The sequence below is a fragment of the Sylvia atricapilla genome, chromosome 13, assembly GCF_009819655.1.
Source record: "Sylvia atricapilla isolate bSylAtr1 chromosome 13, bSylAtr1.pri, whole genome shotgun sequence".
Classification (NCBI taxonomy): Eukaryota; Metazoa; Chordata; class Aves; order Passeriformes; family Sylviidae; genus Sylvia; species Sylvia atricapilla.
In genome coordinates this window covers 18050936-18075817 of record NC_089152.1, presented here as the reverse complement: position 1 = coordinate 18075817, position 24882 = coordinate 18050936, and the positions used below count along the sequence as shown (strand labels likewise).

Genomic DNA, 24882 nt, shown 5'->3' with positions numbered 1-24882 from the left:
CACTGAAAATTAAGTTCAACCCTATCAATTCCACAACAGCAGCTCATCTTTGTGCACTTGCAGCTTCACTTGTTCTTAATTAAATGTGATCCAAGGTATTTAGTCAAGAGCAGCCAGAACTGAAGAAAAATGAAGTACTGTAATCACATAATTAAAAAAAAGGCATTTTGCAGTTCCAGCTGGAATGACTGACTGCTTGGAAAGCTGAGGGAAGTAAAACAGGAGGGACTGTGCCTTTGCTACACAAGGACAGCAACACACATTATACAATGTACAGGAATTGAATTTCTGTGAAAAGGTAAGGCATCCCTGAGAGATTCAATACTACAGAATAAGATACAGGTTAAAAGAAATTCAAAATACAGATTCATCAGGTGACAAAGGGTCTGTACAGAACCTCCCCCTCTAGTGACTGAATCCTGTCACTATACGAACATTACAACAATTGACTTTTTTGGTCTCTATTTGGAATGGCCAATGGACAAAAATCAACCTCGAGGCTTTCTCCACCTGAAATTTTCCTACAACAGTAGGACCAATCCTGACCTGCTTGGACAGGTCAATTGTTGGGACACAGACTTTGGCCTCATCTCACTATTATTTATCAGATAAATATTGATTTATGATCCTACTGTAACTGCTGATCAAATTCCTGGTTAATACATTTAAAAGCAGAGCAAGCAAAACCATAACTGGCATTAAGTGTTAAAAGCATCCAAAGAGATGTCCCTATCCAGGTGCTCTGTAAGGAAAGCCAAACTGTTCCCCTGGGAAACAGCAGGACTACAGAAAGGCTGCCTTGGAAGAAGTGCAGGGAATTTGAGTGAAGATCCAAGTCTGAAAAATCATATTAAGAGTTTCCCAAATGCTGGGAAAAATGTCCCAGGCTTGCCTGGGAATGGCACTCCAGCCACACTCTAAAACCAGGCCTAAAGAAAAACACCAGAGTGAGACAAGCCTGGACCTTGACACATGCATCCATGAAATTTCCTCCCTTCTTTTATTATGTAAAAGAGCTGCTTTGACTTTTTGTTCTTGCAGCAGGGAATGTGCTGCGGGCTGGGATGAAAGCAGGGAGCTGGATCTGCCAGGGACACTGGGGCAGGGAGCAGGGAAGGAGCTGTGCCCCAAGAACTGCCCCTGTCACATCCTGAAGGAATGATCCAAAGCCATCAGCAGGTCCATGTGACATTTTGAGGACATTAATGCCTTTTCCAGGAGATCCACTGTTACCCTCTAAAAGCAACACGTGCCTCAGGATGCTCCTTTCCCACTGCCAGCCTCTGGAAAAGTTACTGTCAGCAGTTAAGATGTTACTAAAACTATTAAAAACTATTCCTCCTTGTCACTTTAGCCTGTCCTAGGGGATCTCACAAACTACTTGTAGTATTGGAATATTTATGACAATTCTCCTGTTCAGCCAGCTCAATATGTGCCATGTTTATATTCCCTTTGATTATTTTCCTCCAGAAAACCCAGAGTTGAGTTCAATTTCCCAATAGGTGATTCAGAGGAAGTTTAATGGAAGAAAACAATTAATCTGCCAGGCTTCTTGGTGATTCCCTCTGTATGAATCAGCCGTGGAAAAACAGTGGCCTTAAAGGAAAGCTGCTTTTGTAATAACGCAAAACATCTTAATTTTGTAAGGACAATGAAGCCTTTTCACAAAAGAGTGAAGCAATCGGATTTCAGACACTGGAGACAAAGAATCAGCTTAATATAAAAGCGATAACATAATTTGAAGTGTCATTAAAAACAACAAAGATTGATCACGCAGATGTCAGGGAAGAGGAAAATCAAATTCCAGCCTTTTATATGCATTCCATACAGCCCTCACTTGCACCCCATAACATACAATTACTGAACTCCTCTGGATGCCTCACTCACAGGCTCTTTGTGTTTCATTATCACAAAATATAGTGAGCCTTTATTAATTTACTGTAGTCAAACTGTCACTTATACCCTGAGGTTTGGGCTTTTCTTCCCTCTTTTAAATTACTATTCCCCAAACATCTTATAATCTATTTGCTGTCTCAGTAAGTACAGCAGATAAAATTAGACAGTAAATTAGATTATTTTGAGGGATCTACTACCAGAAAAATCTCCATAATTACTCTGCTATGCTTAACCTTTCCTGAGCTGGACAAGTGTCATTCACTTGGTACCAATCAACTCAGAACCCTGCAAACAGAAATGTGTAATAATAGGAATATCACACTTCTGTGGGAAAACCCTGCATGAGGGATGTGGATGTGATCATACAATCACTGATTCCCTGTGAGCACAGCCAGAAGAGAAGACAGGAACATGTCACAGGTGCCCTCAGCTGTCATCCTCTCGCTGTAGGAAAGTATTTATTACCTGGACAACCATGTTTCTGCAGGAGTTCTTCAATTACATGGAATTTTGCTGAACTGAACAGTGCAAACCTGCTGCAGAGCTGGCTGGACTTTACAGACACTCAAATGTTATTGCTCAAGTCCTTTCAATGGTTTAGTTTCAGTTGAACCAGCTCAGCTACTGCAGTTTTTTCTGTGGCACCTGCATTTGTTCCTTCTCCCAATGTAAATGAAGACACACAAAAGATGCTGTTGGAGCACATTCTGCCCCACACCCTGCAAAGTTTTCAGAGCAGATCACCTTCCAGGCGTTTCTCTGTGCTCATGTCTCAGCCTCTGGGGACAAATCTACCTGGGCAGCCACTTGGAACTTCCCTTTCCAAGTCAGGAATTGTCAAAAGCACAGAGTGACTCCTGCACTTGCTGAAGAACAGACCCTTCACACAGCAGGATCCTCAGCCAGACTAGAGAAAATAAAAAATACTCACTAGGTAAGAAAGGCTCCGAACCCAAAGAGCTCCTCAGCCTGAATCTAACACCTCCATTCTAACCTTCTGTACCAAGCAATGTTGGCACTACAGGAGATTTTACTTCAGGAAGTTTTCCATAAAGGGCCTAAGATTTATTCCAATAACCTCACACTTCAGTGCCTTCCCTGCTTCCTTCCATTTCCCTCAGCATTCCCCACATTCCTGGCAGAGATGCTAGTGACTGGGAGTGCATGGAGCCAATCCAGCTGGAAAAGCAGCGGGATATTCCCAGGGCTGAGGCCAGGGATGACATCTGTCCATGTGCCAACAGCAAAGACCAACCAGGTACCTTCCACCATGGATCACACACCAGGCTGGAGCCTCCCTTTGGACTTTGGGGCTCTAAACTGGAGCTACATCTCAACCTAGAGCAGTCTTTTCCTTTCTTCACAGACAGTGGGGTTTTGGGGAAACTATAAAATACGAAGATCAGAAGCTGGACCAGTGAATCAATTCAAGGGAAAGCTTCTCAGTCTTTAGGGGCATTGTTTACACAGAACCAAGAAGCCAGCAATCTCTCCATCAGATTTCTTTAAAAATCTTCAAGTCAGTGAGTTCAGAAGGATTCCTTGGGTTCTAAGAACCTCGTTCCAATGGAAACTTGGAGCATTGAGTTAACTTCCGTTTCCCACCCAACACCCAAAGCTTCCTTCTCTCTCACATTAATTTGGAAAATATTTTATCACAGCAACTAATTTCACAATATACTGCATTACAGGCTGTCTGAACAACTGCCAAGGCTGCCATCACTCAAGTTTACTCATATTTATCCATTAACATAAATCTTATTGCAGTCTTCAACAAATAATCCATCAAATTTAATTGCCTTCCCTTTCCTCCAGATCTTATAACAAATATTTAATATCAAAGCCCCACCACTCCCTACCCTTAAAATTCATCTGTTTTACTATAAATACAGGGTCCTGTCCATATTCTCTGCAGGAATACAACTTGAAAGGCAAACATTCTATTTTGTATTAATGAGAACAGTTATCACAAAAGTGAAAATAAGATTTTGTCCCTTTAACAAGGGGTTAAAATTATGGATAACCTGACCATGCTGTCCGAATTTTGTTTCCTAAGCCCAGACACACACAGAGGAATGTCCCAATGCACCTGGCAATACCTGCACATAGGCATGTTAATGTTTGGGGTGAGGGTGTGCATAAACAAACCTGGGATTTCAGAGCTTTTCCCAGGCAAAAGGGACATTAAAACCTGCCCAGACAAAAAAAAGAATCAGTTTTTTCTTGGGATAAAGAAAAGCCGTGCTAAGAAAGTCGTACTTTTATATCAAAAGAGGATTTTAATACAAATTAAATGTGATTTAATTTGTAATTACATTAACAGACCATGCATAACAAGCTAAGGTAGCTATTTAGCAACAGTAACTGCAGGCTTTTCTCCAACAAAGAATCTTAATTTCTGGAGATTTTCCAGTTATTCTATTCACACCAATAACACAATAGCTGGAGGGTAAATGGAGTTTAAGAGGCTTCTGTTCTCTGCTCTTTGAATCCCTGCCCTGTTCAGCCACAGTCACAAGCAGCAGACTTGGGAGCTTTGGCTCAGTTTGATCACTTGAAGGAACAATGAAAAATTTACCCCCCCAGAGAGGAAAAAGATCAAATTTCTACCTTTACCCCCTTAAAACTCAAGCCTACAATAAGCACACATTTCATTGAAGAAAAGAAGAGCTAAGTGTTGCAAGAAGAAAAAAAGTCAACCAAAACCTGTTCTTATAACAAAGGGCAAAATACTAAAAACTAATGCTAAATCTTCTGAAAAATCAGGTTAGACTTGGTTTAAATTGTGTGCATTTGAAGATCAAGTATATTTACTAGTGTTATGCTCCAGCCCTCCAGAACAATTTCTCACTCTGAATAATGAGAAAAAGCAAATACCTTGTGAAGCCCTAAGAAGTTATCATGGTAATCTCATGGAATGAGGGAAGTGAATTCCAAAGGGAATCAACAGCCCCGTGTTCAGCAGTGGGAAAATCTGGGCTTTATGTCTCAAAAATGAAGAAAATAAAAGGAGAGCTTTAACCTCCCTGCACCCTGAATGTGCCACAACTTAGAGAAGGATGGAGCAGCACAACTTCCTAAAGACACGCCACCACTTTACATACAAGAAAAACAAATTCACATCTTGCCAGGGACATTTATTTTGCCATTTCATCCCATTTGATTGTGCTGCTCTAATGAGTTTGTACCAGCTTTCGTAGGGGAGTGAGTTCTTACATTTATAAAAACCCCTGAATTTAAATCATGTGCCTTCACACTGACACAGCACCATCTCTCAGGGGCTGTTTGTCATTTCCCACAGCAGCCTCCCATCAAAGACAGTTCAAATTACCAGCCCCTGGATTCTTTTAATTTAAGAGTTGCCAAAAAAGAGATATATTATATCCCTGGTGCTGCAGAGACTTGAGCATTGTTCTGGCTGCTTTCTGTGTCAGCCACACCACAATTTACCACTCCTTGTTCCATGATTAACTTGGCTCCCCATTAATCTCACTGCTGACTTTGAGGGACATGGAAAACATTCAAAGATCTGTCTGCAGTTCTGGTTCTAGGAAGTACGTTCATTACATCGACAAAAACGGGCTTGATAAGATTTGTTCTGCATTTTTATATAGACTTTCTACCACATTATTCTAACTGACTACACCAGCAATGACAATGTGTAAGTTTTCACTCAGTACATCTCTGCAAGCTCACTGATTTTTTGCCATCGTGCCTACCATTTTAATATTCTATTTTAATGAGAAAATGTGTCATTTTGCTTTAAGCACTTATCCTGCAATTCCTGTGGGACATTCTGACACAGAGTGGACATTTCCACTGCACAAAGAATGAGTGCAGGGCTGCACACTCAGAACACCCCCAGTCATCCTCCTTTTCCTACAGTGTCCTTATTCCCTTAATTGCTGCTTCTACTCCAGCGCCAATCTAAAAGTAATCTATTCTTAATAACCTCCCTGCTTCAGACAAGGTTTCTTGGCTTCAAATGGCTGCACAAAACTACCCTGAGACTGTTCCAAAGTCTCCAGAACCACCTCCCTTATCCCAACACTGCACCTTGAAGCCTTCCAGCATTTGGGATCAGCTTCTGCTCTCCAGGATTCAAGCGCAAAGGAAGGCGTGCACTAATCCCAAATCCTGCCTCAGGCTGGATTTCTGCCATCAGACAGAGACAGGGCTGTCAGCCATTACTCACCCATCCGTGGGCAGCTCCTCCTCATTCCTTGTCCACCTGATGTGGGGAGGAGGGGACCCCTCGGCCACGCAGGGGAACACGGCGCTCTGCCCCGGCAGCCGCGTGAGGGACGAGGGCGGCTTCAGCAGCGCCAGGCTCTGCGGCTCCTCTGCATCTGCAAACAGCACACGACACAGCTGGCACCACGTGCAGAACCAGGCCAAAAACAGGTCAAAACCACATGCAAAACCAGGACACGGTCATGGCAAAAACCACCAAAAAACCCCCCGAGACAAAAGCCAACCGGCCAAAGAAAATCGCGAATTAAACCTCTAATTCCTTTCCTCCGGAGGATTCCGTCCTCACCTCACCCACAGCCTCTGGCAGAGCCTCTCCCAGCCTTGAAACCATTTCCTCCAGACATGCAAAGGGATTCCCTAAGTTTGGGATTCTCACTCTTCCAACTCCCTGGGAAACTATTCCAGCTTAAAACTACATCCCTGAAACTGGAACTTCCACCAGGTAGCAAAAATTTAGGAAAGAAAGGAACAGGTTTGAGTTTGTCCAGCAAGCCTTGAGTTTCATCAGGGAGCAAAGTGCTTTTACAGGCTGGAAAATTAAATTATTGCAGCAGTGACTGAGCCCAAGTAAAATACAACCACCAAGGAACGTGCATGCTGAAGTTACACAAAACAAAATCGCCCCACCACAGCTTTCCATCCTTAGGAAAAGAGGGAATCCTCTAAAGTAGTTTTGCATTGGATTAAGATGGAGAGGGGTTTGTTCCTTTTTTCTTCCCACCCTTAAGAAGAAGCACAAGCCAAGTGCAAGTTTATTCAGTCCCTACTACCGTGTGTACCCTCTGTCACTGCAGCCAGAGGTAATGAGCAGGAACCCCTGCTCACGCTGCACAGATTCCTGCACTGCCAGCCTCTGAGGGGTGTTTGCAGGTGATACAGCAGCAAAGCTCCACAGCTAATTCTGGCCACCTAAAATGGGGACTGAGTATTCTGTACCTACTCTACTCCTGCAGCCGTGAATGAAGCACATTCTGCATCTCATCACACACATATTTGGCTTCTCTCTCACTTGGGCCCGAGGTGATACTCTCAGGGATTTCAGGAAGTTGTTGTTTTGGTGTTCTTCAGCTCAAAACACTAAAAATAATCCTGAGTGTTCACAGCACTGAGCTCGGAGCACAACACGAGGAGGTGCCAGGACACTCGGGGGAGGCAGAACAGGTGGAAATCCCGTGTGGGAGTTGGTGCAGGAGGAGGCTGCCAAGCTCTGAGCAGTCCTGGATCAGCCAGCCCCATTCCTACGGCTCTGCCCACACTCCTGGCAGGAACTGCTCTGCCTGCCCTGCTGTGTGTGGGGAGTAACAGCATGACAGGGACTTGGAGCAGCCCGTGGAGCCAGCCAGGCTGCAAAGCAGGGATACAACATCTCCAGGCAGCCATCCTTACACAGACAGGAGGCAGGGTGATTCTCTGGAGACACGACTCCGACTGCTCCAAGCTCCCAGAAGGGAGTTCAGCTCACAGGTAAATGGAAACTGGATCTCAAAATGAAGTGACATTTCTCCCTTGCAGTCCTATGTTTGAAAGCAGAGCTCAGAAATGCACCTTCCTGCTCAGTCTGGTATCAGACAAAGCAAAGGTTTGAGCAGCAGAACTTTGTCTGTGGATGCAAATCCCTGGGATGCAAAGAGTGTGCTGGGTGTGTTTCAAAGCCTGGGAAGCAGTGGTGGGTTCACTGTCAGCCCCAAATCAGACAACCATTTAAAAGGGGAATAAACTGAATAAAGAACAGATTAATTCAAATCCTTCTTTCAAATACTTCTCAGACCAAACAATCAATTACGGGGCCGCTCAAGACTAAGGGAGCTTTCCCTTCAACAGCTTAATCCTACTTTCTAAAAAAAGCCTGCTGGGAGGGATTTTACCAAACTTCACTATCGATACTTTTGGATTCATGGTGGAGCAAAGAAACAGCATCATTTGAACTTCTTCACACAGCTCTATTTCATCATTTTCAGCAAAGCATTACAAAAGCAAGGAAACCACAGCTGGAGTTAAAAGAATTCAAAAGATTGGTGTAATATGGAGGTTTTCAAGAAATCTCCAGTTTCCAAAAAAAAATCAGCAAAATACTCAGCATCTGAAGGGCTGCAGAAACATGAAGGCAATCCAAATTACAGGAATTCAATCAAGCACCTTTTCCAAAAATGCTTTTCTTCAAACCCTGCATCCTTAGTTGGAGAAGAGATGAGGCTTTGGAAAGGCTGAAGAACTTCCTACTTAAACATGATTTATTTCCAACACCCCAATTCCAAAAGAGGGCTATAACTGTAAAAATTTGGGTATTTTATGGAACAATTGAGTATTTTAAGTTGAGAAGGGCCACAGTCACAAGAAACAGAACTACTCCTTGAAAGGGAGCCGTGGAGGTGCCCACACCAGGTCAGGCCAACCATGACATTGTCCAGCCCTGGGAGCTTCCTGAGATGGAAACTCAGCAACCGCCTCCAGCAGCTCTTCAAGAGTAACAAGTGACTGAGAATTCCAACATGGAGAGTAACCCAGAAGAGATGGCTCTGGGAATAATTAAGGAAGCCCATGTGAAAAACAGCCTGTGTTCTCCTAGTTGGGGAAAGCACGACCCACATTCCTGTCCTATTTCTGGTCACTTTTCCAACCTTTGTATTAAACAGCTGGTGGTGTCACTGGGAACAGAACACACCGAATGTGCCAACAGTTTGCATCAGCACTGGACTTCTGTTCTAACAAAAATAGCTCAACACTTCAGCACAACAGGCAAAGCTGAACCTTCCAAAATAAAATGTCACCTCCTCTGGGGGTTGGAGACTTCCCAAAAGGTCCTATTGCTTAGACAATCAGAATTTCCAGAATATTTGGACAACTAAAAGCACCTCAGCTTAAGCATCCCAAGAGCGATGGACTAAGCACCAATTTCTTTGGGAAGTTTCCATAGGGTTTGAAACATGGGATTCAACCCAAGAAACGGAGAAATCCCCAAATTTTTATACTCACAGAAACAGTCAATTCCCTCTTTGTATCATGTCACAATGGAAGTATATGACTGGAGGTTTTTTTTAAGCAGTCTTTCCCCAGAATGCCCTAAAAGCGGAACCATTAAATATGGGAAGGCAGCCTGTGATTGTCTCCAGCCTGTTTCCAACCACTGTGAAGAGCTCAGGGCCCCGAGCTGGAGACTTCCCCAAAGGTGCCAATGTTTAGATGGTCAGAACTTCCGGAATATGGGAAGAAGTAAAAACATTTCAGCTTAAGCATGCCAAGAGGGACACACTAAGCACCAATTTCTTTGGGAAGCTTCCACAGGGTTTGAAACATGGGATTCAACCTGAAAAAATGTAGAAGTCCCCAAACGACTATACTCAAAGAAACAGTCAGTTTCACATCCCAACAGAAGTGTATTACTGGTAGCTTTTAAAGCCTTTTTCCCCAGAATGCCTTAAAAGCTGAACCATTAAATATGGGAAGGCAGCCTCTGAGTGTCTCCAGCCTGTTCCCAACCACTGTGAAGAGCTCAGGACCTGTGGACAAAGACCCTGAGCTGGAGACTTCCCCAAAGGTGACAATGTATAGACACTATGGCAAGAATTAAAAACATTTCAGTTTATGCATCTCAAGAGCAGCACACTAAGCACCAATTTCTTTGGGAAGCTTCCACAGGGTTCGAAACATGGGATACAACTTGAAAAAATGTAGATGTCCCCAAACAATTATACTCAAATAAGCAGTCGGTTTCACACTGTATCACATCCCAAAGGAAGTGTATTACTGGTAGCTCTTAAAACCTTTTTCCCCAGAATGCCTTGAAAGCTGAACTATTAAATATGGGAAGGCAGCCTCTGAGTGTCTCCAGCCTGTTTCCAACCATTGTGAAGAGCTCAGGGCCCTGAGTTGGACTCTTCCCCAAAGGTGACAATGTATAGATGGTCAGAACTTCCTGAATATGGGAAGAATTAAAACCATTTCAGCTTATGCATCTCAAGAGCGACACACTAAGCACCAACTTCTTTAGGAAGCTTCCACAGGGTTCGAAACATAGGATACAACCTGAAAAAAGCATAGAAACCCCCAGATGTTTATATTCAAAGAAACCCAAATGTTTATATTCAAAGAAACAGCTGGTTGCCCCTTTGTATCAACGGAAGCGTATTTCTGGTGGCTTATAAAACCGTTTTCCCCCAAACGCCTTACAAGCCGAACCATTAACCCCGGGAAGGCAGCCCGTGGGTGTCTCCAGCTCCACCGCGCAGAGCAGAGGCCGCGCAGCCCCGGCCGAGCCGAGCAGCAGCAGGTACCTGGCAGCACTTTGAGCTCGGCCTCGTCGCTGTACTTGGGGGCCCCGCCGGTGTCGAGGGCGCAGCGGTAGAGCCCCGCGTCGGCGTCCGAGGCGTTGGTGAGCAGCAGGGCCCCTCCGGGCAGCTGCAGCAGCCGCGGCTCCGCGGCCAGCGCCTGCCGGTCGCGCTCCCAGCGCAGCAGCGGCGCCAGCTCCGGGGACGTGTCGCAGGCCAGCACCGCGCTGCCGCCGCGGGCCACCGCCGTGGGCTCCGGCTGGCTCGTGAACCTGGGCACACCTGCGGGAAACAACGACACGTTTGAGATGCTCCGATCGCCGCGGCAACGCCTGGACGTGTGCGAGACTCAAGGAGGTCCTTCTTGAAAAGTTTAGTTGCTCTCCAAGTCTTTGAAAAACTTTAACAGCTAGGATAACGCTAAACGTGGATGGTGTAAAGGCAAACGAACCCAATAATCACAGAATTCTGGAATGGTTTGTGTGATATATTTTATGGGATTAATTTGTGTTTTGTAAGACAAAAGAGACACAAGAATGAGGAAACTCTTGCCCGGCAGAAAAACTGTATAAAAACCAACCCTACAAAGGCAGACTTGGTGAACTGGGGGGTTCAGTGCAATAGAGGCAGATCTGAGGTTCACCCAGTGCCGATCCCGGGCTCAGTGCTGAACTTTGCTTGTGGCTTTCTCGGATTTTCACTTGGCAATTTTTCAGTAAAATTATTTATTGACAAAATTTGCCAATCATTTATTATAGTTTGGGTCAGATGGGACCTTAAAGCTCATCCAGCCCCATCCCTGCCATGGAGAGGGAAGCCTTCCACCACCCCAGGGTGCTCCAAGTCCAACCTGGGACACTTCCAGGTGTCAGGGGCAGCCACAGCTTCTACAATGCAGCCTACACAACACCTTCACTAACCACCTGCAGCTAGAAAAGCCTCTGTGCAGTGCCACAAGGTAAATATTGACACAAATACTGACATAAATATTTGCATATGAACATTCTCAGTGTGGCCAAGACCAGATTTTCTTCAGGGCACACCACAGAGCTGACTCAGCAGTGTGACACACGCCGTGTCACCTTTTCCATTAAAATGCTCTCCAGAAACACCCAGAGCCAATGTAATGTCTTCCCAGTTGGGCTGGGAAGGCCAAACCCTTGGGGAACGGAGGGAAGAGGCTGGGGACACAGCTGCAGCTGGTTCCATGGAACCACAGCTGAGGCAGCCAGTGAAGCTGGGGGCACATCCTTAAAGCACACCCAAGACAGGGAAAACCACAGGGCAGCAGTGAGGGAAGTGTGAGGCACAGTCCTGGAGCAGGCAGGTCAGAGGAGGAGGAAAAGCAGCTGTAGGTGTCACCCTGGAGAGACCAGGGTAAAGCATGAGGCTGAAGAATTGGGAATGAAGGCAGGGAGTTAAACCTGGGAAAATGGGGAGCAGGCAGGGAGAGGTGCTTTAGTTTGGTTTTATTTACTTGCCAGTCAAATTACTTTAGTTGTCAAGAAATTAAATTAATTTTCTGCAAGTCAAGGTTGTTCTGCCATTACAGCAACTGGGAGTGATCCCATCTTGACTCAGTAACTTTAACCTTATTTCCTCTCCATCCTGCTGAGGAGCAGAGTGAGGGCACAGCTGGATGGGCAGCCAGCCACAGTCACCCCATCCTAAGTATTCTGCAGAGGGAAATTACCAAATCTGCCACAGTTCAACCCCCCAGTTGCCATAATCTCACTTCATTCCTATCACAAATACACTGGGAAGGTACCAGCAGAAGGACCAATCCTGCAGGACAGGCAGACTGAATCCTTACAGGAGATTGCTAACACTTCTGTCAAGTTCCTTCCATAACCCTGTACAGTTCATCTCCAATTGTTACATATTTTCTTCCCTCTCAGAGTCCCACGTGGGGACTCCTTCCATAACTTCAGTCCTCTGAGAAACTCTGTTTCTCGTTTCCCCTCCCAATGTACTTCCAACCAACTCACGGTCCTTTGATCTTGACCTTGTTTTGGTATTATTTTACATCTTTGATATTTTCCCACCAGTCCCTCCAAGGTATTCACAGCAACAAAAAGCCCAAGTTCTTTCTTTCAACTTTCCTTCTGCTTAATGAAGCTACAAAATCTTTTGTTTCTCTCCCTCATTCCCCTAACACCTTATCCACCTTGAAAGATGCAGAATGGTAGGATAATTTTGGAAGGAAGGGACCCAGCCAGAGCAGAGTCAGCTACAAGGTCAGAGGTGGTTACTTAGGGATTTGTCCAGTCAGGCCTCAAAAATCCCCAAGGGTGGAAAACGCACAACTCCTGTTCTACCTCATGGAGCAGAATTCCCTCTTTAAACCCAGTCAGAACCTCCCTTGCTCCAACTGATCTCCAATACCTCCTGCTCTCCCACCCAGCACTCCTGGCAGAAAGACAAACCCAGTGCCCAGAGTAATTTAACATCACAAACACCCACAGAAATAGTACAAAATTCCTTCTCTGTCTATTGAAAACATCTTCCCAAAAGATGGAACCATCTCAGTGGCTGTGCACAATCAATCCCAGAATTCAAGTAACCTTTTCCTCTCCTGAATCACCCTTCCCTCTGTCCCAGCACAATCCCAAGGTATCTCTCCACCTGCCTGGCTTTGCACACTGGGCTCACAAGTTCCATCATTAGTCAGTCTGCAGCGTTAAATAATTTTTCCTGTGAGACCATGGAGGCCACAGCAAGGGTAAGAAGGTCTCCTCGTTTGCCATGCTCACTAATTCAGTGGGTAAATAGGTTGTTCTTACAGCTGATGAGGCTGTTAACCCTGAGCCTCTGAACTCCAGTCTCTGAGGCATCTGTCCTTTCTGAAAGTCTCCTTCTTGACAGAGCCCATTAAATGTTCATAATTACCTCTGATTCTTATCTCTCTCAATATTCTCATTTATTAAGAGCCCTGCATATTAGGCCAGCTCTTTCCCCAGGAGGGAATCCTGGGTCTCCTCCTTTAGCAGGTGACCCCGGGACTCCTGTTTCCACCTCAACTGTTGGCATCTCTTTGCTCCCACTGGTACAGCCCCATACTGGCTCCTTCAAGGACAAGCAAGAACATTTCTGGAGGACTGAAGCCCTTCATTCTCTCACATACAGCTCGAATATGCTTTGATTTTAATCCCTTACAAATACTGTTCATTTCCTGGACAAGACAGACCTCGTGCCTTCTGTTGTGTGCAAGTGCTCCGCTGAGGTTAAATAAGCTTTACTCGAGACGGTTTCATTACTCACTAGAAATGAAATCACAGTTCATTTTCCAAGTCATCTTAAACGCCACTAAAACCTATATTTCATCATAGACCTGTGTGGTTTTAAAATATACATTTTAACTTAGCCTATAATTTTGTCCTAAAGAGTAATTTTCTCTTATTCTACAATTATTGGCAATTTGCACTGCTTAAAAGCCTCCATTGTGGAGGAGGACCCTTTGCTTTAGCCAACAAACAACCACAGAACAATCATGATGCATTATAAAAAGCACTCCAAATCCAGGCCTTAATTACTATTAATTTGAAGATCTGTTTATAAATCCAGGAGCAGGTCCCAGAGTGCTGGCACACCTCCTGCAGCAGTGAGCCACTAGAAAATACCCTTTCATCTCCCAGCCCAGAACCTTTCCATTACAGAGCTGCTCTCTTCAAAACATCAATCATCAACTTCTAAGCCAGCATTCCCTGAACTTTCCATCATCATTTTTAAAGGCACTACCACATAAGCCAACTGAGTCTAGTTAAACTACAAACACTTTAAAAACAATTTTTAAAGTTAAATTTCTTAAAAGTTGCTACTTTTTGCTCAGTGGTTCGTATTTCCCAAACGCTTCAATCAAGAAAGCCGAGCAGGAATTCCTAACGATGAATCCCAGGATGGTTTGGGTTGGAAGGGACCTTAAAGCCCATCCAGTGCCACCTCCTGCCATGGGCAGGGACATCTCCCACCATCCCAGGATAGCTTCAAACCCCATCCAACCTGGCCTGGGACACTGCCAGGGATGGGAGATACATTCCTAACTGAGGGAGCAGCCCCACTCCTCAGCCATGTGTTGCAGGGCAATCAGTTGAAGACATCAGCCCATCTTTTGGTAAATGAATGTCATGATAAATGACACTTTGGGCTTCTGACATTGAAGACAATTTTTTCATGTTTGTACACACATTAATCATTCTGTGGCAGTGCACATACATTAGGTATCGATTTCAGGACACCAAAGGAAAATACTACTGACCTAGCAAGAATTCAGGTTAATAAACTCAATTTAGGAAGGATGATTTTCCATTTGGAATGTTCTCTAAACACAGGCAGGAGAACACATAAGCAACAGCGCACTCACATGCATATAACAGGGATTAGATGCATCCCAAATTCCTCATTTCTGCTAGGACAATGAAAATAACAGAGAAGGTGGGGAAGTCAACTCTGTCCCTCTTTTCTGCTTCCTTTTGGTCCCTCCCTTCCCCTCATCCAAGCCCAGAGCAATGGCAGGAATGTGAATGAACAATCTATTAATGCAAATGTGGTGCATTCAATCAGCATTCCCAGTCTCAGCGTTACTGAGATTTGTGGCCCATTGTCTCCATTTCTGAAAAAGATGTGCCTAGAAGAGCAGTAATTCCCATGCTCCTGGAAAACACAGATGGTTAAAATTCTGGCTGTAGTCTCCTGCCCTCAATGGAGCCAGTATTTCATCTCCTGAAGTCTGCAGAATCAGGGAATTCACTGCTCTGAGCCAGATGCCAATCTACTTCAGCAGCCTCCCTGAGACTGCAGCCAGTGCCAATCATTTCCAAGGAGACAAAGGAAAAAACCCTTCATTATCAACCACTATTAAACCATTTTCTCACCTGAGTGTAGTAACTCCAGAGTGACACCTGCCTCTGCTCTGCAGCCTGCCAGCAATGCTGCAAACACTGCTCTGTTTAACGTGCCCTGTAAATGTCACTGCCATACACACGTTTAAACCCCCCAGAGTCCTACCAACCCCTTGCGACCCATCTCACCAAATCAACACCACAGAAGGAAAGGGAGAAAAGAGAATCCTCCCTCTCCTCATTTCTAGAGGAGAGAAAGCTGTGGAGGAATCCCCTTTTCCTGCCTGTGGCAGGGCTGTATGAATGGTCCAAAGTCTCTATGTTTTCCTCACGTGTGTGTCCTCTGTTGCCACTGCTGTGACTGGAATTTAAGGTAACACTGTGTACAAGCATTAAACTGCTCTAAATACACATATACCACATGTTTGTGCAATTAACATTTTCCCAAAGCTGGTTTCAGGCCTTCCTGTGACATCTCTACGTGCTCAGCAAATGTCTTGTGTTTTTTCCCATTTCTACTCCAATATGGAAGAAGTAAAGCACAGGAGCAGCTGGCAGAGTTTCCATCCTGTTCCCTCCTGGATACCATCTGTGAAAAGCCTGTGCTGCCCAGAGTTAACTTTGATTTAAGTTTTTCCTAACTGACCCAACTCTAAACTAACTCCAGCAGCACTAGCTCCAAACATTCCACCCTAGGGCTTCCACTCCCAGTCTGAAACTCATCCAACCAGTCTGTGAACGATCCCACAAACTGCTCACAATTTTCAGCCACTTGAATGTTCCCCCATTCCTGTCTGCCTGATCGAATCTGAACTCATGACAAATCCATAAGTATGACTCCTTTCCCCAAAGAGCCTCTTGGGAAGTGTGGAGATTTCAGCACCACGAGGAGGTACTGGAGAATGGGAACACGATCCCCTATTGTTAGGACAGCTCCAACATCTGCTACCCTTCAGCAGCACAGCGGATCACAACCACGCCGCCGATTTTGTTAGTGCATCAGCTCCTCACCCCAACCCTGCTAAAAAATTAATAAGTCCGGCCATCTGTGGACACTTCATTAAATTATCACAGCTCCTTCTCTCCAACATTATTCAGCATCATTTGTTGGAGTGGCAGAGGTGTGAAACGGCTTAAAATACACTCCTGCTAATGAGACATATTTCATAGATCTCACTGGCACATGGAGCAGACTTTGTAATTACAAACACTCCTGCAGAACACAAGTCCAGCACCACCTGAATCAGGATATGGCCAGATGCTTCCAGTCTTTGCTACAAACACCAAGCAGCAGATCATTCTCCCCCTTGCTTTAGGCAAACCATACAGGGGAGAATGCAACCAAAAATCCGGGCAGAAGACAGCTCCTTAGGGAAGGGAAGAGGATTTTTACAAGGACTGTAACATGGAGAGAGGAAAACCTACCAAATGTCCTCGCTGCCTGAACAGAAGTGGGAAGTAGATGGAACACAGAACACAAATGAGGAATCTCAGTGCACAACCAGAATCCTGCCTTGGTTTAACACAGCTGTGACAGCATGAACACGGTATGTGCTGATCAAACACAGTGTCCCTTGGCCTGAATAAAGGGAGAGAGGAAAATGTCACTGGACACGTCAGTGACACACACAGACACAGGTACTGTCACTGACATGCCGAGTGACCTGCTGGCACCTCAGAGCTCTTCTGAACAAAACACTGAACTCCAGATGTCCCAAGGCCCCTTTCAAGCTCGATTATCTGAGGACATGGGGAAGGCACACAAAAAACCATGGTGAGAAATAGCAAAATACTGCACAAAATATTGTCCAGCCTGGCCTTGGGCACTGACAGGGATCCAGGGGCAGCCACAGCTGCTCTGGGCACCCTGTGCCAGGGCCTCACCACCCTCACAGGGAACAATTTCTCCCTTATATCTACTACGCATCTGAAAACTTTAGAGGGTGTTTGGACAAGGAGAACACCTCAGCGTAATACGATGTTCTACCTGGCAAAACAAGCAAATCCAAATTCTAGTTAGGTGATATCAAGAAGAGATCAATAAATTATTTCAGGAATGAAATGGGAGCAACGAAATGACTGAATGAAGATCTTCAAAATACAGAGGTCACTGCTGACAACCACAACTACAGGAAGAACAGTGGGAGTGAGGTGGGGATGTCGGTCCACAGCACACGGTCAGGCTGAAGAAGTGCTGCAAGGAATGGCACAGACAAGCAGAAAAAACAGATCTGCTGATGGAGGAGGTGAAATAGTACCACAAAAACTGCAGACAGGACTGGCAATTCAAGGGCCAAACAACACAAAAGCTCCAGCAGCAGCAGGAAAAGCTGCAGCAGCCACAATGAATCTGATCTCCACAAACACCAAGAAACAGCTAAAACAACATCCTAATGGCAGAAAAAATTAATTGAGGGCATGCAAACCATGGAGTCATTTATTTGCTGCTGTTGACGACCATTCTAATAGCAAGCCCAATGAAACCCCTGTGGGATTTCAAGAGAGCCCCTAAAGATAAGGCACACAGATTGCCTCATCATTTAAGGAACTTCAGGTCTTCATCAATAGACTGCCTAAAAATAAGAACCCTACAGGCTCACAATTACTCTTTCTAAAACAAAATCGAGAGCCATGACAAAAGAAGAGTAAGATCCAAGAGTTGTGGTGAAAGAAAAGAGCTTGACAGGTTAAATAATTTTAGTTCCAGGCGAGGCTATCAATTACGGAAGCTCATGTGAACAAGCTATTCAAAGAAGATTAATGCACAGAGAGGACTGTCAGGATAAATTTATCACAAAACTGGGAGAAAGGAAAGATCTGAAAAACTTTTAGAGGCAACTCTATAGACAGTGACAAAGACAGCTGGTACCTGACAACAGGCATTTAGAGACAGGAAATAACCAACAATTTCACTGTGAACTCCTCGGGATGCACGAATTGCAGAGAAAGCTGGAAAACCAGGGTGCTGAAGGCTGACAGAGCAGCAGACAAACACAAAGCACAAAGAACTTTTACAGACACAAACGTGCAGCTCAAAGAGATGTCTGAGACAACAAGAGTGCAGGGCAGCATAAAGGCAAACACTAAAAGCCATAAAACTGCAAATTCTCCTGCACAAGCACAACTCAGGTGGCATCAGCACACCACACACCACTGACCCCTCCAGCAGCTGCTGGCCATGAACCTCAGAGTATCAGGAAGAGATTTTTAGATGTCTCTCCACAACAGAGTTCTTCTTTGCCTAATTTTCACTCTGTTTTTAGGAGCAGACTGACAGTGCATTTAAGCCAGGGCAGACTTCAGAAGCTGTTACAGAAGGGCAACACCTTTAGAGAAACATATAAATTATCTAGAGACATTTCCCCATGTTCCGCCAAAATAGCCCTACTCATTTCTACATGCAAATGAGTAGGGCTTGGAGAGTTTTTCACAATTTTTAACACCCTTATTTCCAGTGTATTTATGTGAATGGTGAGACATACCCTATGCTTTTAAGGATGTTACCAAGAACCAGCCTCACTGAAATCAACTGTCATAACCTAACTGAGCAAATGTCATAACCTAATTCTTCCTTATTCAAAATAATTTTCCTCCATTTCGTTTCCTTTCCAGGGTCATCAAACTTCATCTTGAATTTCTGTGACAGAAAAATAAAACATTAATTAGAGATACCCTTGTGCCTTGATACTTCTTACCCTGGCCGCTTTTGTGTCACCTTTCACTCGGGGCAAGAGTACAGGTTCTTATCGTTTTCAAAAAGCAGTATTTAGTCAATCAGAGAGCTGAACAATGTCAGCACACAGAGCCTTCACTGTACACTAACAAAGCTGAAATCTCTTGCTGGTTCCACACTGGTGGAGGCACTGAGTGAGGAACACAGGCCGCAGATGTAACCATCACTCCGATGACAGCTTGGGATTCCGAGCAAGCTCCGTGCAAACGTGTCAAACAGAATTACACAGGGATTGCTGGTGCTGACATGCAGAGCACAAAGAGGGAAAATCTGATCCGAGTCAAAACATGAACAAATGAGAATCCAATCTAAACAAAGTTCAGCCAAGTTTCTTGTGTAGGGCTGTTGATGCACCGTCAATACGGTGTGACTTGGTCCTGGTCTCACCATCCAGACCCTCAGCCAAGCACCAGCCCATGGGATTTCAGGGATTTGGCCCCCAGCTACCTCCCCCAGAATTCCTGTTTCTCCACAGGTTAACTCTATCACCTGCCATATTTTCAAAGGCAAAGGTCAAGATGGAACGTACACTGCAAAGAGCTCCCATTTCTTATGACTTACAGTAAGTTTGTACTGAAGTACATGAACATAGCTTTGCCCATGAACTAAATGCACAAAGGAACTAGAAAATTCCCTTTGCCAGTTACAGGACTTGCACTGCATGGGACTTGAATTCCAATTTTCCCATAGAAAACACGAGTTTTTTTCTGAGCAGGGCTATTACACCATTACAGATGCAGAAAGCTCAGGCACGAGTGCCACACATCTCCCTGTGCCCCCTCTGCTCCAGCTTCAGCAGAGCATTTGTCACCCTCCAGCAAGCACAAATAAGCTTTAACTGGCTCACTGACCCACGGAATTCGGGACAGGGATAGTATTAGTCACAATGAGCTGTTGGATTTGCTTTGATATGAGGTGAAATAAATGTGAAATACAAAAGCTTAAGGAAACCTGCGTTTTTCGATAGGAACTAGTTTTAAGCAAGCAAATTAAGAGTCTCTTCACCTGGCCTTTGACTTGGTCATTAGATGTCAATGAAGAGTTTCAAAACAAGCAGGTCACACTCACTGCTCGTGGGCTTTCCCCAGGATTCCATGATAATCCAGTTGCAGGCAACTCCTGCCCTTCTCTGCCCTGGCATGGCAAGAGGCTCTGAGTATTAAAATCCCAATCTGAGACTAAAAATTTATAATAATTTTGAAACTGGACCTTTGCATTCAGTCCAAGAACTGAAACCCAGTTCAAAGGCTCACGTAGATTTTCTTTGCTACTTTAACTGGACAAATGTGGACTGCAAGAATTGAGAATGACAAATAACACAGAACTCTTATTGTCTTAAGTGTCTAAACTCTCACACTCTCAGTAACAGCTGACAGAACCTGTACAAACTGCAGTCGTGTTAAAACCACCTTTGCCATTTACCTGTCATGAAGAAGTGCATTTTGATCTAAGCCAATTTATGAAAAACACAGATGCTTTTCTCATAGAAAAATGTATTTCTGCGAGGAAAATTTATCACCCACGCCACTTACTGCCTAAGTGCTCTTAAGTACCCTCCTCTGAAGTATCTCTGCTCTGAGGTTTTTTCCAATTCCAAGATACAGAATGTTCTTTATTCACAAAGATCTGATCAAGATTACTTTTTTCCTCTTGCTGTTAAAGCAAACATGCAATTCTGGGTAAAAACGTGCTGTTATTTTTAATTTAACCCCATCTCTACAGGGCTGGGACAGTTTGTCCTGAGCTTTTCACTCCCCCTTTGGGATGGCACACAGAGTCTAGTGAGAAATAAAACACTGCTCAGCTGTAATTTTTAGAGCTTGGCAAACTTCTCAGAGGACATGAGCAAACAGAACTGAACAATCTGGCTACTTCCGTGCCGCTCCTTGTAGCTATGGCCAAAAGCAAAGATAAACTTCAGCTCAAAATAATGTTTGAAACAATCCTTATCTATTCACCATTATTTATACAGAAAAAAGTGATTGATATTCAATAGCTAAGCACTCTAACAGCCCAGAAGGAAACACAGCACACCTCTGCTGCTGGGCTTTGCAGAGCTCTACCTTGAACTGCAAGCCCACATCCTTCCAGGGTGCTGCCCCCTCCCACAGGCTGTGCTCAGGGAATGGCCCAGATTATCATTTCTTGGCCATCACTTCACTGCCTATCATCCAGAGTCTGTAATGGATACAGAATTCCTTATCTCTACCTGCCCTCCTCATTCGCAGCACCTTGGTGCATTATAAAACCTAATACTTTAAATTGATGGTAGAGAAATTCTTTATTAGTCCATGGAGAAAAGGCAAAGTGTGGAGATCTGGAGCTGCACTAGAAGCAGGATTAGGGCCTGGCATCTCCTGGCTCAGAACTCAAATTAACTCCTCCAAGGCTCAGGAACCCCCACAGCCCATCCAGGCCTCCTGCAATTCCAGGACAGCTCTCCCAGTCATCACTTTGGAAGCCCCGAGCTGGACACACACAAGACGCAGATAAATCTTGACAAGGCAAATGCCATCAGCTAAAACCTGGAGCAGTTTCCCAAGTGAAGTCCATTCCCCATATCTGATGTCTGGAGGAATTCTCAGCAGCAAACCCCAACAGAGGGCAGGTCCCTCCTCCCCGCAGGGTCCCTGTGACACCTGGCAGGGTCACACCGACCTGGGGACACCCCACCCCACACACAGAACAGCCACAGGAGCTCTGAGTGTCCTTTTGAGAGTACACGGTTTATCAGTGACCTGCCCTGAGCCCTGTGCCCCAGCACAGCAGGCTGGAGCTGCCATGGATGAGCTGGATCAACAAGCAGGAGGAAGGCATCTACCCAGGGCAGCAGAGCAGAGAACACCTTGCTCAGGGACAAAGTGCTTGAGTAAGCCTGGAATTAAACTCCAAATCTTCCTCCAGGTATGGACACGATGGGCTGGGCCCACTCCAGCATCTCCAGCTGTAAGTGGAAAAGCAGGAAGGTCTCCCAAGCTTTCAACACAAAACAACACATGACCACACAACAACACATCCTGGCCATTTCCAGAGTCACTCATCAGGAACATTCTCCTCCTGGGCTGTGCTGCCCCTGCAATGTGCTCAATGGTTCCAAAGGATATGCTACATTTTTACTAAGTACATATCAAATCTTCCTGGTTTCTGAACCATTTTAAAATTTAATATTACATACCAGGAGCATTTGTCAATGTGATTTGTCTGTACTTTTTCTACAAGCAATTACAAAATGAAGGCTTGAAAATAAAATTCTGTAAGTATTTAAATGCGAAATATAAGAATTCAAGGAGATTATTTGGTTGAGGTGAGAAAAAACAAGTCAGAAGTTCTCAGCAAGTGCTTTTAAATTAATGACACTCAGACACACCTGAAGGTTGTACCCAGGCAGTGCCACAGCTGCCTCATCACAGCCAAGCAAATGACACAAAGCTCAAAGCCAAGAATTATCAAATGTAAGTACAAATGGAAGAAGAGGAAGAAAAACAGATGGATTCACTTGGGGAAAGAAGATGACAAGAGGTGAAACAAATAATTTAGTGAGCAGTCTTGAAATGGATTTACAGAGCAAATAAATCTCCATGATCAAACTCAGGGCCCCTGTCACACTTCCCAGCTTTTAGATCCTCATGTATCTGTTCTCTTAATAAAAGCTTTAACCAAGCCCCAGAGTAAGCAGTGACTAGGGAAAAATCATCCCAGGAATATTTTCAGCTCCTGTCATTATACTTTTTATTAAAATACATACATATTTATTTTTCCAAGATGAATTACAGACACAGATCTCCAAAACTTTGTAAACCTGCTTTTAATCCATGTTTTACAGCAGCTTTTTTAAACCTCTACCCTTCTTAAGATCTAACTGGCACTTAAGTATCAAAGACAGATTTGCACTTCAAAAGGCAATTAAAAAACATACTGTACCAAGGCATGATTAAAGTGTTGTGGCTTTACATAAATTAGGCAGTTCCTTTGACTTTCCCCATTTCAAATCCATCATTACAATGGGAAAATCCTACACATTACATGGGCTGTATGACCACCTTCTCCCTCCACTGCCCTCAAAAACTGGTGATGACAAACTCAACCTTCATTTGCTTGAAGGAACCAAACTGTGGAGGCTCACACTGAATGGGAAAGAGATACTCATATCCCCAGACTGCTGCTCATTATAGAAAACTAAAAGTTACTGTTGTTTGCAGTTCTTAAAAATTCCAGGATTTACTACTACAAGCCTGGTAGAACAGGAAATACTTTCCTACCAAGGTGTAGCAGCACACAATTTCAAGTTACAGACTAATTCAAGTGTTCTTCACCATCGATTATTTTAGCATATCCCCTGACTTTTTTAAATCTAAAGGCAGCAAAGATCAGCTTCTTTAAGAGGCTCAATTGCCACAGCACCTCTTGATCCTCACACCTCCAAAAACCTAAAGAGCCAAGTCTTCTCATGGACCATGACACACAGAAAAAGTCCTTTAAAGGCACATTGCCAGGTGCACAGTGAGGCTGCTCTGATCCACCCCCTGCCACAGCACAGGGCAGACACAGATGGATGCAAACTCCAGCCAGGCTGGCTCTAACACAATTCCTTCAATCCCTGACCCAGCACACAGAGCACGTGGTTTGGGTTGAGTTTTCCATACAGTGGTGCACTAAACAAATCCCTGTCACCCTACGGCAACGAAAGGGCTTCAGATTCCAAAACCCAAACGTTTTAGATCTCTCCAACTAGAATATATAGAAAGTCCTTGAAATAACTTGAGAAACTCAGCCAAATCTGGCCACCTTCCTGCAGGTAGATTGCTCAGCATCATCCAAGACTGAAAATCCCAACCTTGTATCCACATGATGGAACACAACGTGTTTTAACTGGATTTCCTCGCCCTGGCCTCCATGACTCACCACAAGTTGTCATTTTCAAGAGTTACCTAGTGAGTAAGAAGCTGTTAAAACATGCAACTTACACTTCATAATGCCCCCTTTTAGAGATCAGGTGCATGGCAGCACCACGCTCAGACACAGCAGAGGAACCCCACATACCACTGCTCAATTAAAAGGGGAATTAGCTCCCTCCCACTGGAATTTTGAGGCCGAGGGGAGCCCTTACTATGCTAACAATGCCCACGCTCACCACAGCCTGAAAGCTGCCAATTAAAACAAAGAGAGTGGGAAGGAATATTAAAAACCACTGTTAAAACTGAGGGATTCAAATGAGGACAAGAAAAGCAATAGGCTAAACCAGCATTTAAATATTCCACCTCTTATTCCAAAGCCTTCAGCAACCCAAGTGCCTTTCCCCCTCCACAAGAGGATTAAACTCAGCGTGGTCTTGCCCAGCTCTTGGCACTTCACTGGGGTGGTAAATAGGTTTTCACACACCCACATCTGCCAAAGCCTCTGCAGCAGTGCAGCCACGGGATGCTCTGGGGCAGGTTTCCAAGGCACAGGATGGCAAAAGGCAATGCACGACATGTGTCACCAGCATTTCCTCTAGTTCTGGGCAATAAAAGTACCATTTTTATGGCATGGAATCAATCAATAACCTTAATACACAGCTGTCAGGCCCATGTGTGCCAAAGGGGCAACTGGTTGTGTGGGGAAGATCCTTATTGTCTTGGGCTAGACTGTATTTGTTCTGTTTTCTAGCTAAGATTGTTTGGGGAAAAAAAAACCTCACCAGAACTGCATTGTTGTTTGTTGTGGGTTTTTTTAAAGCAGGCTCCTGGGTTTCTTTTTCTTTTTTTTTTTTTCCCCAGGTATGTGGGTTCTTTTTCAAGCACTAAAAGCCTCTTAAAAGATTCCATCATTTTAGAAAACGTCAATTGAAACAGTACCTTCTACCTAGATAGGAGAGAATGGAAGTGGAAATTCGGCAGACATTTTGGCTTACCTTCAT

General features: G+C 44.5%; 1 protein-coding gene across 7 annotated transcripts in view; it reads right to left on the bottom strand.

Annotated features, from left to right (window-relative positions):
• The window catches only part of NEO1 (neogenin 1), a 174528-nt gene that overhangs the window by 91616 nt on the left and 58030 nt on the right, over positions 1-24882 (bottom strand). For all 7 annotated transcript variants that reach the window (XM_066328684.1, XM_066328689.1, XM_066328685.1 and 4 more), the window contains exons 3-4: positions 10422-10697; positions 6092-6245 (exon numbers count right to left, since the gene is read on the bottom strand). In XM_066328684.1, the coding sequence (XP_066184781.1) occupies positions 6092-6245; positions 10422-10697 (430 nt within the window). The remainder of the gene's footprint in view (positions 1-6091; positions 6246-10421; positions 10698-24882) is intronic.